This window comes from Myodes glareolus, chromosome 7 (genome assembly GCF_982192425.1).
Source record: "Myodes glareolus chromosome 7, mMyoGla1.1, whole genome shotgun sequence".
Lineage (NCBI taxonomy): Eukaryota > Metazoa > Chordata > Mammalia > Rodentia > Cricetidae > Myodes > Myodes glareolus.
The window spans coordinates 29,391,780-29,412,877 of NC_142032.1; the positions used below are offsets into that span (position 1 = coordinate 29,391,780).

The window sequence follows — 21,098 nt, forward strand, 5'->3', positions numbered from 1 at the left end:
CAAGTTAATTACAAATCCATATTACTTAGAACTTCTAAAATTAGGGTAAAAATGTTTCACTAAAAAATAATTTGCCTGAGCATGCTGCTTATTGGCAGAATGTGAACTTTGGGTTAGGACTTTGGCTTAACTGGCCATACTGATAGAAGCATGGAGGACAGTGGTGCTCTGAGAGCAGTGTAGATAAAGGTAGAGGCTCAGTAGTGGAGTTCTTGCCTAGTACACTGTATCATGGATAATAAAAACCCAGAAACAGATGTCAGAGTTCAATCAGAAGATCAGAAAAGCAAAGCAGTCAAGCCACTAGAGAGCCCTTACCTTTATAAAATCTTTAAACTGAAAGAGAGCAAGTTCCTGTCTCATCCCACCTTATATTCCTCTCTAGTGTTGGGATTAAAGTTGTGCACCAACACCCCAACCCTCTCTGGCTAACTAGTATGGCTGCTGGGATTAAAGGTGTATTCAGTCACTGCCTGGCCTGTATGGTTGACTAATGTGGCTGCTTTAAACTGACCTTCAGGCAAGTTTTATTTATTAAAACAAAAATAATATACCATTATAGCACACAAGACCCTGATCTCTACTGTGAGTGTGCATGAGTGCACCGCATGCATTGAGGAGGGCTGTTGAGCAATTTTTAACTCAGTGTCTGTGGTAATTTGAATAAGGATGGCACCCAGAGACTCATATTTCAATGCTTAGTCATAAGGGAATGGCATTACTTGAGAGGAATTAGGAGGTGTGGCCTTGAAGTAGGTGTGCCCTTGTTGGAGAAAGTATGTCACTGGGAAGAAGCTTTGGCTTTCAAAAACTCAATCCAAGCCAAACTCAAACCAAGTCTCTGTTCTTCCTGCTGTCTGCAGATCCATATGTAGAACCCTCAGCTATTTCTCCAGCACCATGTCTGCCTGAATACTGCCATGCTGATAATGGACTAAACCTCTAAAACTGTAAGCAAGCCCCAATTAAATGTTTTAAGACTTGCATGGTCATGGTGTCTTTTCACAGAAGTAGAACACTGATCAAGGAGAGTGTCCTTAGCTGCCGTGTACAATAAAACAGTATGAAGTTTTTAAAGAAATGAATAAATGAAGCATTTCCTAAAGCCACTAAGAAAAAAAAAATCTCTGGTATAATATGAGTTTCACATTGGAATGAAGTCCAAACAACAAAACTCTAATACTATTAAAGTTCTGTTGACTTCTAAGCTACAAATTTGAAACACAACGTTTGGTACGTTAACTATGTTCTAAAGAAATGACAAGATCTAGAACCAGTAGACAAAGATGAGAAGTGCACTTTCCTGGGGAGAGTGTATCCCAACAGAAAAGCACACTGCTCTTTCTTATTAATATTTATAACCCATACACTAAAACTTTGCTTCACTTAGAAACACCAGGACAATAATCAAGTAAGAAAAATGCTGCCAGCTCCTGGTAACTGCAGAAGATACTTCAGTTTTCATTACTAGTTTTATCTGCTTCACGACACTGTCTCTTTTTCTTGAACCTTGCTCTTCCCCTCTCTCAGTCTTCACTCTTTCCTACATTAACAACATACTCAACCAAAAGGCTAAATTACTATCTTGTTCCTGATGCTTCTCCCAAACAAATATGATCTCTCACCTTGACTTCAATCTATGCTCACATCCACCAACAATCTAACACTGAGCATCTTCCGCACAGCCTTGTGCTTTCCAGTCCTAGTCAAGTACTGTACCCAAGACAAACCTCCAGCCCCACTGCACATCTTCCCATGAACAACTTGTTTTTATTAGATTTAAAACAACTTTAAAGCCAAAGTGATAACATTTATGACTCCAAATTTCAAATGTACTTTCCATCTTTCTGTGAATCATCCACCGAAGTAAGATCAAAAACTTTAACAAAATCTCTGGATATACACAGCTAAAGAAAAACCAAACAAAGCCCATTTCATTGCTCTAGCAACATCTGGCAAGTCGCATAGCTGGTTTTACTCCCCCAACCACTAGCACAACTTTCCATAGAAAATATGACTGTCCTTAAAACACGGCTATAGTCCCTAAAAATCACCATGACATCAACACTCAAGATCCTGTAGCAGTCACACCTTCACTTCTTGTCCAGCTTGTTTCCTGCTGCTGTGCTTCAGGTCAACTGACTTCCCACTGCCTGCAATATTTCCTTCAGACTTAATGCCAATCTAAACTGTACATGCTTTCCAATTGGCAGGCTTTTTCAATAAAATTAACAGTTTCCAAAACCTTTTATGAACATAGCATTTCATGAGTGGTACTTTAATATAACTTCAATATACAGTATTAAATCCCAGCACATAAATAGGTAATTAGAAAATTAAAAAGAAATTAAGTAGTCAATAATTTTAAGTCTAGAGAGGTAAAAATAATATTGTGAAACCAAAAGCCAAACAAAACAGTGTTTAATCACAGACAGGCAAACAGGCAAAGTAGAACTGACTTCAGTAAGATTCAGGAGTCTAAGTACCTAATAATATTTTTTTTTTCTTTTTTGAGACAGGGTTTCCCAGCCTGTTCCTAGTCATCTAGTCATGGAGTCTGTCCTAGAACTTGCTCTGTTACTCTGTAACAGGCTGGCCATGAACTCATAGAAATCCATCTGTCTCTGCCTCCTGAGTCCTGGAATTAAAGGTGTGCGCCATCACTGCACTAATATATAATAGAGGTGGCTCCTAATATCACCTCTGTATCACTCATTTGGTTCTTATACTGATACATAAACCATAGGAAGAGCATTAAGTTTTAACCTTTCTCCTGTTCTATGAATCTGGTAATGTTCCTAGGTTAATCACGTTCAAAAGTCTACTGTGCCTTGTACACAGGTTTTTAAAATTATACTGATATGATCAGTGACGTTCCTTAGAACTTTCCAACAAGCTATATTAATAAATCTGGAACCTCTGATAAAGTTGTCACACACATGGGAATCAGACCCATCAGACAAAGATAGATGACTTCTAGAAATTAATTTTCTCCATATAAACTATTTTAGAGAAAACAAATTAATTTACCTAAATAAATTAGCTTAAGGCTAAAAACTAAAATCACTAACAAACTGTAAAGCATCCATAAAATAAGGAATTCTAATAAGTGTATCTGAAATTATGGCATTACGTTGTAAATATAAATAGTATAAAATATGACTGAATACTCCCAGGTGACACTTAAGACATTCAGTGTCAAAACACTTTTACAGAATAAGAGATGGTGCAGCAGCCTAGTCTTCTGGGGCTGCATAAAATTCCTCCATTTAGTTTCCATACACATCCAGCCATACATTCTCCCTTCATTAAACAACTGCTGTGGGTCCAGGTATTGAGCTACTTATTCCAAGAGTTATGTTGCTAAGAACTCTAGTCATGAACAATAGGCAAAGAGAACAAGATCAAAATGATCATGGTGGGTTGATAAAGGTAGGTAGAGAGCTGCTAAGGTGAAAGAGGGATCACAGGAGATAGCGATGTCATGACAGTACTTATCGAGGGTGGGTCAGAATGCAGATCTCTTCATTTTACTGACAAGCAAACTCAGCAAGGCAGATGACATGGCCAGTTCACTGGCCAAGGGCTGGAACTAAGAGCTAAACCCAGGTTTTCTCCATACATTCTGACTCACACACCCCTACTCTTTGTAAGGAGGCTGCTGCAGTGGCTTCTCTCTTCCGTCACCGTGACTGTAGACGTTTGTCTCCCTCAGATGGGCTTGGCTCCTGCCTCGAGACCAGTAAACTGGTTGACCCCACTGACACTCTCACGCTGGCTCTCAGACTGTCCTTCAATTATTTGGTAAGAAGGGAGATTGTAGTTGGTGGTCATAACACACAACATTTCTCACATAAATGTAACTCCAAGAACACTAAAACTCACCATTCTTAGCTTTCTTAGCCCAGTGAGCTAAACCACTGAACTAATTAATTCCAACACTTCAGAAAAATAGTCTCCCGAGTAAGCTTTAACCAGGTATGTTTATTTCTAAATTTTTTACATACACATTTTGATATTTCCAGCACACAGAAGCACGAGAATTTGGAACACTTACTGCAGGTCCCGCCACTGAACATGGGAATAGTTTCAAACATCATCTTGTGAAAGAGCAGCGCCACTGGCCTGTAATCCAGGTGGTTCTTCAGCAGGTAGCTGTAATAGTACACATAGCGCCTCTGGCTGGGGATAGTCACTCCCTGGGGACAGGAAAGGAAAAGGAAGTCAAATTTCAAAGGAAAATTTCATTAAAGTTACTGTACTAAATTGCTATGATAACTGGATTATTCCAAAGTTTCTCTAAGTGGCTACACTCAATTCTAACTCAATATTAGAAGCAATGAAAGCAATAGCAAAAGAAAGAAAAAGATCAGTCATTCTTAAAAATGCACTGATTAAACACCTCATTTGTTCAAAGATTAAATACTGCTTTGATCTATGAACCCAATAAACAGAGGCCACTGCATATCTAAAGTAACAGCCAATAGCCTCTGTACTATAGCTATGTTTTTTATACCTAAGGTTCCTCACAAAGATAGACTCATTAGGCACATAATTCTTCACAAAGCTGCTTACGTACTTTCTTAGCAAAAGCATATCAGAATCAGCACACTAGAGAAAAATGTGCTGCCTTTACTACCTTTATGCAGAAAAGCAGTAGAACGTGAGTCCAATCTTGGAGCCCAACAAAGAACACGCAGCTGAATAATAGCTACAACAACCTGTTGGCAGGGGTACTAAAGGCTTATTTTTTTGTACACTGTGAGGACGTGTTTTGCCAAGGCACCTTCTGATTTGGTTTAATAAAAGAGCTGACTATCCAATAGCTAGGCAGGAATTTCAGGGCACAGAAGGTGCTGGAAAGAAGGGCAGAGCTGTGAGGAGATGCACAGAGGAAGCATGACACGTAGAAGATGAGGTAACAAACCATGAGGCACATGGTAGAACACAAATTAATAGAAATGGGTTGGTTTAAGTTGTAAGAAGAGGCTAGTTGGTAACAAGCCTATACTATCAGCCATGCATTTATAATTAAGATTAGGTCTCTGTGTGGTTATTCGGGAGCTGGTCAGCAGTCCAGATGGAAAACTCAACACACTAAAGGGCATTCCTATGCACCTATGCTAGCCATTCCTTGAAGAAATTAGGGAAGCATGAAATGGCTTAGAAAAAAATGAGGTGAATGTTTAAAAGATGTAAGTCATATGATATTCAAAAGGGGACCCTAACCAGGTATGGTGACCCACACCTGTAATCCTACCACAGAAGAGTCTGAGACAGGATTACTATGAAGTTCAAACTAAGACTACTTAGTAAGTTCCAGAGCAGGCAGAAGTACATAAAATCCACCCCCCAACACACACTCATATACAGGCTGAGATGATTCAATCAATAAGATGCTGGCCTTGCAAGCATGAATGACCCAGAACCCATGTATGTATGTATAGATAAGAATAAGTGTGTGTACATACACAAAAACACGCACGCACGCACGCACGCACGCATGCATGCACACACACCATGGGTATGCTCAGTGCCCACAGAAACCAGAATCGTTGGAACCCATGAAACTAGAGTTACAGATGGTTAAGAAGCACCATGTGCAAAAAAGAAAAAAAAATCTCTGTTTGAAATGTTATTTCTCTGTATTTTTCTTTTTAAAAAATACTGCAAAATCACAAATATTAACTCTAAGGAATGTCCTTAAAGTTTAAAAATTTTTAAATTTAATGTAAACGGCACATTAGAGCACTTTATTTATGCAAGTTCAGCATACAAGTTGCCACTGACAATTATGGAGGTAAAGAGAGCACAGCACCAGGCAGTGGTGGTGCACACCTTTCACCCCAGCACTCGGGAGGCAAAGGCAGGCAGATCTCTGTGCACTGGAGGCCAGCCTGGTCTACAGAGTGAGTTTCAGGACAGAGTTGTTACATAGAGAAAACTTTTTTTTTTTTGGGGGGGGGGGAAGCATAGCAAGAGAGTTAAGGGAAGAACAGACAGGAGACAGATGAAGACCATAACCGCTGCTGCTGTTTTAACAACATAAACTTCTAAACCATATGAATTTACTTTTAGTCAAAAGATTAAATCAAAAAAATTTAAGTTGTAAAAAGCATGTGGTAGCACATGCCTGTAATTCTAGCTCTTGGAAAGTAGAGGCATTTAGGTCAAAGTTAACCGAGGCCACATAATGAGACTCCCACCACAAAAACTTTAAATAAATTAACTAAAAGAAACTAAATGCATGTCAATAAGACCACGTTGTCAAGTTGGTAGCTGATGAGGTTCAGATGATATTTTTCTCTTGATCTCTATTTTTGCTGCACATTTGTATACAGCAATCAATGGTTCTGTACATTATAGGTTTCCTCAGTGATGGGTAGGATGACAATTAACACAGGCATTTACATACTTGGGCCTTTTGAAAAGATACAACAGACGAGTCAACAAGACACAAATCAACTGCAATGTGTGACCATGCACACCCATTGCTGGAAGGCAGTGGTGATGCACAGAGAAGTCCTGCACCATGCCAAGGCCTTAGGCAGCAATAGGAGGCTAGAGTTTCATGCACCAGCAAGGATTTCAAATACCTCGCTACACACAAGTATAATAGGAGACAAAACTCCATTTACACTATTCATCTTTGATTCTCACACATCTATTCAGTTATCAAAGTCCAGATTTGGCTCTAAAGACCACTCACACTAGTTCTGGCTTTCTAGTCAGTGTTTTGATTACTAACCCAAATCATTTGCTGTTTCCCCATTTCAATCACTTTTTGTCTTTATTTTCTACTGGTTAATCTTAATGTGAATGTATCTTTCTTCAATGGCTCAAAAATTAAGAAAATGGTTTTACATTTCCAGAAGGACTTGAATTAAACTTTAAACTGCAGTTGTACTCAACTGTCCTCAAGAATGAGGTAATCAGTTTCTACTTTCAAGGCTTGTGGGAAGGATTGAGTTAGTCTAATGAGTTACTCATCTTAAGTGAGTGGATACTGTGAAGCACTGATGTGCTAATTTATTACTTTCTGCACTATATCCATGTCTTGCTTTGTGCCTCCTCAGAGTATATTCAAGATTTTAAACAGTTCTCTCACTTTTTATTTTATTTTAATTTTCCAGCTTTTGCTTAATGTATTTGATTCCTTTTGGCACATGAGTTCATAACTGCTTAAGTGTCCATGTGGAGTATTTCCTATATTAACGTAAAGTGACATCTTTGATTAGCTTTATGATATATAATATAATATATATAATTATATATACAATATATATAATTATATGTAATGCTATTCAGAAAATGAAGACCTGTCATCTGCTTTGGAAATTTACATTTTCTTAGTTTATTTCTCATTGATTAATTTTAAGCTTTGGCTATTTAATGTTAATATCTTTTTTTCTTTTGGTTTTTCAAGACAAGACTTTTCTGTGGAGCCCTAGCTGTACTGGAACTCTCTCTGTAGACCAGGTTGACCTTGTATTCATAGAAATCAGCCTGTTTCCACCTCCTAAGTGCTGGGATTAAAGGTATGTGCCACCAGGTCGGGTTGACTCTTGAAAAACAGATTTAAGAATTATAGGTCAGGCGGTGGTGGTGCATGCCTTTTATCCCAGCACTTGGGAAGCAGAGACAAGTGGATCTCTGTGAGTTCATGGCCAGCCTGGTCTACAAAGTGAGTTCCAGGACAGCCAGGACTATTGAACAAAGAAACCCTGTCTCAAAAAAACCAACCAACCAAACAAACAAACAAACAAAAGAGTATGAATTACAAACTATTTTTAGATCTGTAATACTGCCATAAGGCTACTATACTAGATTAGCATATCACAACACAATATGTAATATGTTTATCTTCCATGCATTTAGTCTTGATCATTTTTTCTAAGATAAATTTACAACTTGAATTTTTTAAGCACTTTCTATTTGAACAAACTTTTCCAGTGAAGTGGCAAACATTTTCCATGTCTAAACTTATTAATAATGTAAATGTTTCAATCTAAAAATATTTGCTTGAAAAGGGAGATTGACATTTCTGAATGATCAAAATAAATCACAAGGCAGTAATTCAATAAGAAATGTGGTTCTTATAGCTTGGGTATTATTGTTATAACACAAAATAGTAATTATTATAGCTACTTTCCAACATTCAAAATCTATTTCTATTATTCTTATAATATTGTAGGGTATATAGTATCACATATTTTATTTTATTTATTTATTTTGGTTTTTTGAGACAGGGTTTCTTTGTAGCATTGGAGCCTGTCCTGGAACTAGCTGTTATAGACCAGGCTGGCCTTGAACTTACAGAGATCTGCCTGCCTCTGCCTCCCCGAGTGCTGGAATTAAAGGCATGTGCCACCACCGCCCAGCCACGTATTATTTTTAAGACAGGGTCTCATTTAAGACTCTGGCCTCAAAGTGGTTATCCTACTGAAGCCCCAAATAGCTGAAATTACGGGCCTTTTTAACACCGTAGCTAATCATTATAGCCTCTATACCCCCACACACACACCAAGGCAGAGCTAGCCTCAATCATGCTGCAGTATCTCACGATGACTTTGAACTCCTGATCCTCCTGTCTCTATCTTCCAAGTGCTGGGATTACCCAAATATACCCCCTTGTTGCCTCTATTTCAATAAATATTTTAACATGCTACACATAATTAATTATCTTGCTCAAAACCAGTATCTGGATCTCCATGACTCAGGCTCGGGTGACTTAAAACAGGAATACTATGTGCCTTGAATGAGGTCATAACATTGCTAAACTTTGGAGTACTATCAAGCTTGAGTTCTATGAGGCATAACTTAGTTTAAGTGGTGAGACATGATCTACGGAATCTCTGCGACAAAGTGAAGCAGATCATCTCTAGTCATCATTCTTGACTTACCTGGATTTTTCTTTCAGAAGCTATCATTCTCTGTGTGGTTTGAAAGTGTTGAGCCCTATTCTTCAATTCAGATATATGAGCCAATCAGAGGATTCCTCTTCCTAGCAAGAATATTTGGTTCAAAGTGAAGTACATGCTTTAATCCAGGGAGATCAGACCTGCTCTGGAAACCTTACTCAAACTGCAGCTCCCTTCCCTCTGTGGCTGAAGCAGTTACAATTCCAGCCTGAAGCTAGGGGACCACAGCAGCATCACTTACAAAAGCCTTTCTGAAATAAACATAAGGAAGGAAGGAAAAAGGAAGAGAAAAGAAAGGAGAGATTCTGGATATCTACTGAGCATTTAGCTCCAGATCTGAGCTTAAAGGCTATATTAAGAAACAGCCCCTTCTATTTAAGCTTACTTTCTCTAACCTGAAACTGGAAAACTAACACATTTAAAGCAGCGATTTTTCTTTTTCTTTCTTTTCTTTTTTTTTTTTTTTGACGTTATTTTCTATTTTAGGAATCAAAAACAAAAGGAAAAAAATTAAGTAGAACTTAGTATAGCAGGGAGAATACAGGGTTCAAAATTAGGAAACTTGATTTTGAGTATGACGAAAAGAAAGTGTGACTTAGGACAGCTTGATCTTTGCAGATGTACTTTGAAGTAAGAACTGCTTAAATCTTTGAAAGCATAAAATTGCACAACTTTCTTTAATCCCAGCACTGGGAAGGCAGATGCAGGCGGATCTCTGTGAGTTTAAGGCCAGACTATATAAGAGCTAGTTCCAGAACAGCCAAAGCCACAGAGAAACCCTGTCTCGAAAAACCAAAAAATAAATAAATAAAAATCGTGCAACTTTATGAACCTATGGCCTGGATGACAGGCTAAAATAGTATATATCCAAGGAAAAGACATTACCCCTTGACAACTGATGTCACAGGAAATTCAATTACAAGAATGTTTTGTTTGTTTTGTTTAAGGGCAGTAACCATAGCTTATTTGGCTTGAAATAAAGAACAAGCAAGAAAATTTCATAAGGTTATGATATGGGGAATTTAATAAATGAAACATAAAAAACTGATGTTATAAAACTCCACTCCTCAGAGAAAATAATAAAATCCCTTGACATGAAAGTTATCATTATTATTTTAGTAAACTTGACAAGCTGAGGCACTGAGCTCATCACACACACACGCATTCCTTTCAAATAACTAATTTGGGAGCAAAGAAAAAAATAAATTAAAGCTTATTTTGCTTGCCATTATTCAAGGGCAGGGGAGAGCAGTGACTCTAATTAAGGTTAACAACAGTGTCTTTAATGCAGAAGTTTGGGAAATCATTCCAAAATATACACTCACCAGCATTCCTAAGGTTTTCCCTCTTTCTTCATAGTTTACATAATATAAACTATGTATTGCGGCCCTGACACTTAAGTGCATAGGCAAACAGCAAAGAACAAGTGAGAACAACCCCAGAAGGTAACTTACTGCATGGGGTGGGGACCCTCATGGCTTTGCATTTAAACAATTTGCCATACTTTCATAAAGAAAAATATCACCAGGCGGTAATGGCACACGCCTTTAATCCCAGCACTTGGGAGGCAGAAGCAGGTCGATGATCTCTGAGTTTGAGGCCAGCCTGGTCTACAAAGTGAGTTCCAGGACAGTCAGGACTGTAACACAGAGAAACCTTGTTTTGAAAGACAAACAAAACAAAAACCAAAAATAAATAAAGTAAAATATCAACTATACAAGCAAATAATTTCCAGGGAAAAGGAATAATATATTTGTTTTGTTTGACTGAATAAAAGATATGAGTCTTTGTTCCTTTGAGCAGTTATCTCACCCTAAAGACATTTTTCTTTATAGGAAATATCAACTGCTGGACTTCTCTACAGCATTCAAAACCTAAAGCATTGTTTGGACATTAAGAATACAATGCTATATTTTATGATTAGCTTGGTTATCAAATCTGCACCATGTCTATATGTCAAGACCTAGTCATAATATTTCGAGGAGCTATGCAAAGTCCACAAATTTTTCAAAACAATATGTCAAATGTCTCCTCCTTTAAAGTAAGAAGAAAAACACTCCTCACCAAAGCATAGTTTTCTTCAGCTTGTTATGCGTTCACAGTTAAAGTTAAGAAAATACAGCCAAAAAAAAAAAAAGGTCATTCAAGTAAAATCAACTCCACACAAACCACAAAATGAATTTTTAAAGTACAAAACTCCATTTACACTATTCATCTTTGATTCTCACACATCTATTCAGTTATCAAAGTCCAGATTTGGCTCTAAAGACCACTCACACTAGTTCTGGCTTTCTAGTCAGTGTTTTGATTACTAACCCAAATCATTTGCTGTTTCCCCATTTCAATCACTTTTTGTCTTTATTTTCTACTGGTTAATCTTAATGTGAATGTATCTTTCTTCAATGGCTCAAAAATTAAGAAAATGGTTTTACATTTCCAGAAGGACTTGAATTAAACTTTAAACTGCAGTTGTACTCAACTGTCCTCAAGAATGAGGTAATCAGTTTCTACTTTCAAGGCTTGTGGGAAGGATTGAGTTAGTCTAATGAGTTACTCATCTTAAGTGAGTGGATACTGTGCAGCTCCTTCTGCATTATGTCATGTAACTGACTTTTCCCCCTCCATTTTCCCTTGAAATATCCTCCTCCCTCAAAGGTCTCCTTTCTAGTTTGACAGTATGCACACACGTACACCTCCAATCTAGGTCCTTCACATGAGAGAAAACAAGTATCTCTGATCAGGTTTGTTTTGCTTAAAATAGTAACTTTCAGTCCATCCTTTTCCTATAAATGTCATGATTTCATTTTCTTTACATTTAAAGTTTTAAGAAAATTAACTGCAAAAACTGTAAGGAAATGCTCAGCATTATATTTACAAGACAAACCACTTCACCCTATTCTTATTAAACACATTTGTTTGTAAAGAAAGACATAAGACTGAGGAGCCTTTCAAAAACCATCAGCATTACTGAATCTCTCAGCAGAGCCTGGAAAGAGGTAATATCCTCAACAGCTCAAAGCTCCTTCTGCAGTGCAGAACTTGCAAACTTGATATTATACAAAGAAACTGAACAACAACATGGCGAGGGGCTTGCTTGTACTCCAAATGCTGTCATGTATGTATAATTCTGATCACAAGAGTTCACTTTTCTGGGCCTTTACATATTATATAAAGAAGCATTTCTGAGGTAGGGGTATCTTAAGGCTTTTTATCTGCATCTGGCTTTCTAAAACTATTGCAACTTAAAATGCTAATAAAACCATTGAGCAAAACACAGCCTGGTCAACAGCATCTGTTCGTAAACTCTTTCTTGTCTTTAAATAAATGAACGAATAAAGGTAGGAAATGTGTATAGGTTTTTTTTTAAAAATCCGTGTATAATTTATCCAAAACACTGTCTCGGTGTTTTAATTATATACATCAGCTAAGCACAGTAAATCCTACTGATGTAACTGTAAAATGCTAAATTACTTAAGGAATCTTCTTATAATGCAATAGTTAAACATCAGATGTACCAGCCACCTCTCTAACAATGTGGACCACTTTGCACTTTCTATTTACATTAGTCTATCATCTTCACTTGGGGGACATGCTAAAAGAATGGAGAGTGCCTGCTGCCCAGAGCAGTTCTACTAAGGACACAGGTATCACATTTTATTAAATGACAGTAAAGCCTTCGCATTTCACTCTCACAAATACTTCCTTAACTGTCTTTTCAGTCTGGCCCCACTCTGTCACATTCCCCAAGACTTCCTATCATTTCCACAAACACCCTCTCTTCCCCTCTAGAGGGAAACAAGCTATTGTTACCAGATTATAATAAATAAGAGTCTTTGCACTGGCAGATTAACATGACCTCACTTTCTGACCTGGGCCTCCTGCACCTAACTTGAACCCTGCACCTAATATGAACCCTGTACCTAATCTGGATCCTGTACCTAACCTGAACCCTGTTCCTAATCTGGATCCTGTACCTAACCTGGACTCTGTACCTAATCTGGACCCTGTACCTAACCTGGATCCTGTACCTAACCTGGACCCTGTACCTAATCTGGATCCTGTACCTAATCTGAACCCTGTACCTAACCTGGATCCTATACCTAACCTGAACCCTGTACCTAATCTGGACCCTGTACCTAACCTGGACCCTGTTCCTAACCTGGACCCTGTACCTAACCTGAACCCTATACCTAATCTGGATCCTGTACCTAACCTGGACCCTGTACCTAATCTGGATCCTGTACCTACCCTGAACCCTATACCTAATCTGGATCCTGTACCTAACCTGAACCCTGTACCTAATCTGGATCCTGTACCTAACCTGAACCCTATACCTAATCTGGATCCTGTACCTAACTTGAATCCTGTACCTAATCTGGACTGGAAACTGAAAAATTACAGGAAAGTTCAAGTGCCCCTGAACTCTACTCTTATCCTTGAACATGAGGAAGACTTTCCCAAGAGTTTTCACATCTCACCATCCTCAACAGATTGCTGACAATACTGAAGAAATAATGGGAGAAAGACGGGATGAGCAAGAGCTTAGAAAAGCCTAGACCATTTCAAGTGAAAAGTCTTTGACTGAAATGGCCAGAAGGAAGGAGGGAGGAAGGGAGAGAGGGAGGGAGTGAGGGAGGGAAGGAAGGAAGGAAGAAGGGAGGGAGGGAAGGAAGGAAGGAGGGAGGGAGGGAAGGAAAGAAGGAGGGAGGGAGGGAGGGAGGGAGTGAGGGAGGGAGGGAGGGAGGGAGGAGGTCATGTAGTTGAACATGATGAAAGCAGCAGGTTAACTATCTCAGAAACAGTTCAACAAGGACTGAGGACATAAATTTGTAGTAGTGTGTGTGCCCATCTGTAAGGCCCTAGGCTCAATTCTCACCATCACAAAAGAACGAGTGGAGAGAAAAAAGTAAAGCCAAATATCTGAGGTCCTTAATGGCAGGAGAGAAGGTTAAAACAGTCACAGAACCTTAATCAAATAATCTCATCCACTGCTCCAAAACTAACATTTTTCTCTAAAACTATGAGACAGGTCATAAAATGTATACACATTATAAAAAATGAATAAATAATTAGCAAATATTATAGAGCCCTATTTGAAAAGGTCAGGAAAAGGTTTTGAAAATGGTGACATAGCCTTGCTTCCCTCTATCTCCCAGGCCCCACCACCAAAATATATAAATAATTTTTAAAGATCCTCTTTAAGAAAGAAAAACTATGCCTGGTACTAGAAACCTAGTCAACTGATGGGCAGTGGTGGTACACACTTTAGTCCCAGCACTTGGAATGTAGAGGCAGGTGGATCTTTGAAGCCAGCCTGATCTACAGATCAATTTCCAGGACAGCCAGGGCTACAAAGAGAAACCCTGTCCCAAAAAATAGAAATAAAGAAAAAAAGAATCAAAAAACCCTAGCCCAACTACCTGGGGTCAGGGAAGCCATGGATCTTGGAAAAGAACTTAAACGACTAATTTACTAAATAAGCATAATCCCTAACTACATTCTAAATATTTATTTTTATACCAAGAGATAAGTATAGTCCTCACCCCTCATCAAGGTAATTTCTCTTTGCAACAGGAGACCATTACAGAAAACCACAAGAGATAGAAATGCAGTTTCCAGGCCCAACTGAGACATCCATAACACAACTCCTGTATCTAAGGCTTGGGGATCACTGCAGACGAGGGGTTAGAAAGACTAAGAGTCAGAGGACCAGGGACTTGGCTGAGCTACATACATAAAGTCTCATCAACATGACTTCCCAAACGTGAGTTGAGCAAGGGGGACAATAGAAGTTAGCAAGGAAGGGGTAAAGCTCACCAGGTCTCAACCCTAGACAAAGATCTACTGGCAACTAAGGAATGCTGAGAGAGGGAGATATATTCTTCCACTGGGAAGAAAGGGTACAATTGGTCATCCAATACCAATTTAGTGATCAGCACTGAAAACATGTATCAGCTGATTGTATTTACACACACATACACACACCACACTCAATTTTATTATAATCTCAAAAACCTGTATTGAAAAAAGTCTCAATGTTTAAAAAGAAAGTCAAAAAAAAAAATGGCTAAGAAAGATCTACTCCATACCCCACCATAGGCATGCTTTACCTACACCAGCTCTGGTTCTCCTGCACCAGGGAAGGTGAATGATCTCTGCCATCTTATTTACGCTCACTGCTGCACTGGGCAACAAGATCACATTAATCCTAAAAGAGCCTGTCTACTGTTACAAAAAATTTTCCTCCTGATAAACACAAGTTTTAAATTATATCCCATGCAGGATTTGTTATGAAAAACCTACATCTGTGAAAGACCCAAATTCATGAGTTCATCCAAGACTTTCAATCAAGAGATTTCTCAAGACGCTTTGTCAAGAAACGGGAGCATAACAGGGATGACCTCTATTTATGATCCAAAGCTGAGCTAGATAAAATTAGGGCTTAAAAGAAAAATAAAGAAAGAAGGGGGGGGTGGAGGAGGGAGACGGAAGGGAGAGTGGCAAAAGAACAAGTTTAAAAGAATCAATTTTCAAAGTTGTCTTACTTCCTAGAGCAGCCATGTACAACTCTTTGACATTGCAAAATGATGTTGTCATTTAAAAAGTCCACACTCCAGGACCATGCAACTGGATTACAAAAGATTGCAAACAATCCAACCTTTAAGTAAGTTTATGATCTTGTGTTGAGCCACATTCACTGCTATTCTGAGTTTTTCAATTTATCTGGAGTAGTTTAGGCCTTTTCTTTGGAGAAGAAGAAATGCACAAAAATTCTTTGTATCAAACACTTTTCAACTTACTTTCCAAAGAAATGGGTCCTCTAAAAAAGCATCTCAAGAATTTACTTTTGCTTTAAATTGTACTACTTACTAAACATGTCATTCACTTTCAACAGTCTTTAGTTTTCTGAATAATCAATGAATCTTTGATTAGTTAACTATTTTAAAATATTCATACCAGAAAATGTTTTTATTTTACTATGAAATGGAATATCGTGCTTTACTAGGTAATGGCATCCAAGTTATCAGCAAAATACATCTTGTTTTCATGTATGCCTCTGAAATATCAAGATTACAATTTTTATAAATATATCCTTTTATTTAATTAAGCCTTATAAAGATTTCCATTATAATTAGTGGGTAAGTTTGCTAGTATTATTAGAAAACAGCAACATGAGGAAAAACACTAAATGAACTGATTACAAACTGGAAGAATTGGCATATTTCAATAATTGCTACACTTCAGAAGTTCAGCCTCAACTATATAGAGAGATCCTATCTCAACAAAACAAAGAGATTTAAAAACAGGTATTAGCTCATCTCTTAAAGGGAGAGATGTACAAATACTTCTATTAGTTAAAAATAGGAGCTGGACACCTAGACCGCACAGCATAGCAGCAAGAGTTAACAGCATATAGCATTGTGTGCTTAGCAGTTGCCAAGCAGATCTCCACTGCTCTCAGTGCAGTGAAGCCAGCGGGTGAGGGATAGAGTAAGTGAATAAACCTGTGGTAATGACAATATAACATTTCTCAAAACATCACATGGGCACACTGTTAAGTAGATCAGACTTTTATTTTTCAGTTACACCTCAATAAAGCAAGAGGGGGAAAAAACCTGTTTCCCAGTAAATTCTTGGGTCCACAAAGAAGAAAAGGAAAATAAGTAATACAGCTTACCTTTTTGTCTCTGGTCCTTACTTCCCCATAGAAATCTAGGGCCTCTTGTGCCTTTAAAAATTTGCCCCGATGCAATAAATATGCACAAATCATGACACCAGTCCGTCCCTTTCCAGCTTTACAGTGGATCGCTGCAACATGATTGTCATCTTCACTCAGCCACTGGTCAAGATCTTCACAGAAGGGTTTGATAAGTTCCAGCTGTGGTGGGTTATGGTCTTCAAACGGGTACTGTGCAACTGCGGCAAAAGATAACCTCAGTGTAAGAAAACACATCCTAAATTTTGCATTAAAAAGTAGGTTAACTTTAAAAATGTTATAGATAAACTTGCTGCTACTTAAAAGAAGCCTAACTTTAAGGAAAACTTAATTTATTGCTTATTAACCCATTTTAATAAAAGTCTTTTATTAATTCTTAAATGTACTTATTAGACAAGGAAACATTCACAACCCAAGTGTTGTGCTCCTCGCTCCACAGAGGAGAAAACTGCTACATGAAGGGAACAGGACATAGCAGATCAGTACGGCTGAATCCAAGTGGATGTCACTCAGGGCTCTTGTCAAGGAGCAACTTCTAACAGAAGGAGCAGTAACAGATATTACTGTAACATCGCAAAACGTGTTCTGAGGAAAGTATAGATTAGTCAACTATGGAAAAGACTGATGTTATACCTCATAATAAAAGTAATATTATGATAAGTTATACGAAAATATATTATTATTATTATTATTGATCTTTTAAGACAAGGTTTCACTGTGTGTAGTTCTGGTTGTCTAGGAACTCACTCTGTAGACCAGGCTGGCCTTAAATTCATAGTGATCCACTTGCCTCTGGCTGCCTAAGTGTCTTATTTTTAAAATAGTCTCACAAATATTGTAATTGTATATCCACAGCTTGAAAAGCATGTGTGTGTGCACATATATATCCCCTGAAATTAATGACTCATAAAAAGCATAAAACTGTAGTAAAGTTTACCAAATTAAGTTTCAGATTACTTTCATACGAGTTAAGAATTAAGCTGTCTTTAGATAGCAGAGTTGAGCTTTGTGGGGATGGTGCTATTTGTCTAGAAACCAGGCTTCAGCTCTAGCCCTCTTCATTTTTATCTCACTAGGGTCTGTCTTAATGCTTCTCTATAGAGATTCTTAAATTCTAACGAGAACTCTAGGGATGGAACTCAGTTTGCCAAGTGCTTGCTTAATCCCTCCTCTGCATAAACACACAGCTGATGATGAAGTGAACCTCTGTAATCCCAAAACTTAGGAGGTAAAACCAGGAGGACCAGGGATTCAGCAGTCTGAAGTCATCTCAGCTACACAAAGGAGTTCAAGGCCACTCTGGGACACTGAGACATTGCCTTAAAATTTAAAAAATAAAATAATAATCTTGATTGATATTATTCTAGTTATCTGCTATATTATCTAATATGCAAAAATTACGACATATCTCAACTGAGCCATCATAAAGTGGGATAAGAACTGTCCATTTGATCCTCTCTGTGAAAGGAGAGCTCTCTGGGACACGAGGGTACGCAGCTGCATAGGTAGCAGGCGAGCTTTCACTCAATCATCTGTCTAACTGTGCTCCCCATCTCATTTCTCCAGTGGCACACAAGACAATTCAAGAGAGTCTGTTAAAATGCACATTTAAAATTAAGTAAACTTCAACTGTGGTATTGAACTTTTTTTTCCTAAAAAGCAGTAGTTTACATCTATCCTACACAAAAGAAACATCCCTAGTAAATTGTTCTTACTCAGTCCTTCATGCTTCATAGTTCTCAGGCCATGGTTACCGTGCATGCTGGATGACAAATATCAATCCATCATTTACAGTACCCATCTCTATTTACTTCCATGGCAGTCTCTGCAGGCTCTCGGACAGAACGGGCCAAGCTGCTCTATCCTTTCCTCTTTTATGTCATTCTTCTATATAGAAAACTTAAAACAGTTCTGCTGTCTTCCTGTAATTGTTTTGGGGCACCAACTGCCCCAAAGAGTCAATAAGTCCCTCCTTATCTTCGTTTAGCCTAGTGATCTCCCCTGATTCTCAATCTACTCTTTGATTTAGCTTTCCTGACAATTTTGGTAGATTTATAGGACCTAAAGAACAACTCTGAAATTAAATTCACTTTTTAAAACAAAGGCCATTCTTAAGATTTTTATCTCAATAATCTAGATAACTATCAACGAGGCAGTAAAGGACAGTCTATTGGTCTTAAGTTACACAGTACACTATGGTTACATTTATACATACCTCTGCAGTTAAATTTGGCGGTGTCATAATGTCTTTCAGCACATCTACAAGAAAGTTTAAATGTGGCATAAAGTTACCTTTCACACTTTGAAGGAAGAATAACTATCCCAACATTTATTCACCCTTTATACTATGCCAGGCATTGTGCTAAGTGTTTTTATGCTCACTATTTCAGTTAATTTCAAGAATTCTGAGTATTTGATAATTAAGGAAGCCAAAGCTTAACAAAAAGATTAATGCATACACGCAATTAGAGTGCATATATTTGTTCATACAGTTTGTGACATGAACACACAACACTAGGAATTCAACTGCACTGGCCCTGTACATTTCTTGGATGAAGACTGTACATGCCTTTAGAAAGTGTTTATTTCACAAATACCTGTGAATAGCTACTTTTAATATTATTTTTACCTGACATATGATCATATACAATCTTAAACCATTATTTAAAACAAACATGCTAGAGACAGTGAAAATATAAGAAGAAAATGTAAAAGACAATGAACTGATACTAATTTACTTAACATAATGCTTACTAAAAATTGTAAGCCAAACCTTTATCCTTTTATATACAAATGTCATCTTTATCAATGATCTCAGTGTACAAATTTTAGTATGAGATCACAATAAAGTAATTAAGTAAAACAAACCCAATCAGAATAGCAAAAGCTGGCACCATTATAAAACATACACATTATCTTCGCAATAACACTAGCGGCTGTTATTAGATGCAACTGGCTCACTTTAAATTAACAGGCTATGAAATAAAGATTAATAGGCTCAAGGGGGCACCCCACATTTTAGTGGGGTCAGCAGCATCCTGGTGACTCCAACTACCAACAAATCAGACATTAAAGAATTACTAAAAGCCAGGGGTGCTGACACAGGTTGTAATCCTAGCACTTGGTAAACTGTGACAGGAAGATTGGGCTCAAAAAACCAAGAAAGGAAATTACTGAAAACAAAAGTTAGCGTTTTAAAACAAATAACATTTCATTACTCCTTAGCCCAAAAACCCAAATCCCGAAGTTTTAAGTATGTAATCTCAGTTTTAAGAGACCAATCCGAGGCTGCTCAATAACACACAGTAATGGCCAGATTCACACCGAGTCCTAGCCAATCCACCACATGATTACTTGGGTAACAAAAGGATATTGCTCCTCTATCATTTTTTTTGAAAGCTGAAAATTTCTACATATTGAAATGTAGCTGATCCAAGACTTCCAAATAAGCAGCTATCTGTGGACCTGCAGTATGCATCTGGAATCTACACAACTCCTCAACTTTAAAGTCTCAAAAGCAATCCACATGAAGACTGAACAACTCATACATGAACTACAGCCCACTGAATTTCTAACAGGTCAGACTGAGGCAAATTAACTTTTGTATTATCACACAAAACAAAACAAGCTTTTTCCTTTTAGTGTATTATTTAATGTATTGTTTTGCTAAAGAAAAAATTATTAGATAATGAAGTATGCATCCATGTTAAATAATCTTGTGTTTGCTTATATAAAAATGAGACAGAAAGAAGAGAACTGACATATACACACACAAAAGAGCACATTTACATTTTCCTTTCCCTTTCATTTGTTTTTTCTGAGTCAGAATCTTATATACCCAAAGCTGGCTTTGAACTCCTCTTCCCACTACCTCCCCCAAGTGCTGGAATTCCATGCAAGGCAGCCAGAATCTGCTCTTCTGAAACACTGTGGTAAAGAACCCACAGTGGAGCACAGACAGGAATCCTGGAGACACTCAGTTGTCTCAATCTCCCATGCTTGTTCAGGACTTCCAAATGGCTGGCTTAGGGTCTGGGAAGGCACTTGCCTAGCAGGTGCAAAGAGGGCTACACCCCAACAAAGAAAAGAGTGCCCCAGAGAAAGACAGAGCAAATACTCTCAAAAGCCTGGTTTAATGGGAACTGCTTAAGATTACCATCACAAATGGTTCTGATGGATCAGTTAAGATGATGATATGGAAGCGAAAATAAAAACAAGACAACTCAATATCTATGAGATATACACACCTTACAGTAGCATTCATGTTCTCATCCTCACAATCATGTGACAGTTTATATCCCCACACACAGATGAAAAAAGCATACAAAGAAAAAGCATGCAGTTCTGAGAGGGCAAGCATGGTCGGCAAGCACAACATGCCGGGGCTGCATATGGAACAGTGCTCAACAGAAAGGTCGACAAGGAAAGAAGAAGACTTCCACCTTATTTAAAATCTCTGT

At 37.9% G+C, this 21,098-nt stretch overlaps 1 protein-coding gene across 1 annotated transcript in view; it reads right to left on the reverse strand.

Moving 5' to 3' along the window:
- Positions 1–21,098, reverse strand: part of Pten (phosphatase and tensin homolog) — a 72,184-nt gene that overhangs the window by 12,092 nt on the left and 38,994 nt on the right. Inside the window, exons 4-6 of the mRNA XM_048438852.3 lie at positions 18,854–18,897; positions 16,600–16,838; positions 4,058–4,199 (exon numbers count right to left, since the gene is read on the reverse strand). Of these exons, the coding sequence (XP_048294809.1) occupies positions 4,058–4,199; positions 16,600–16,838; positions 18,854–18,897 (425 nt within the window). The remainder of the gene's footprint in view (positions 1–4,057; positions 4,200–16,599; positions 16,839–18,853; positions 18,898–21,098) is intronic.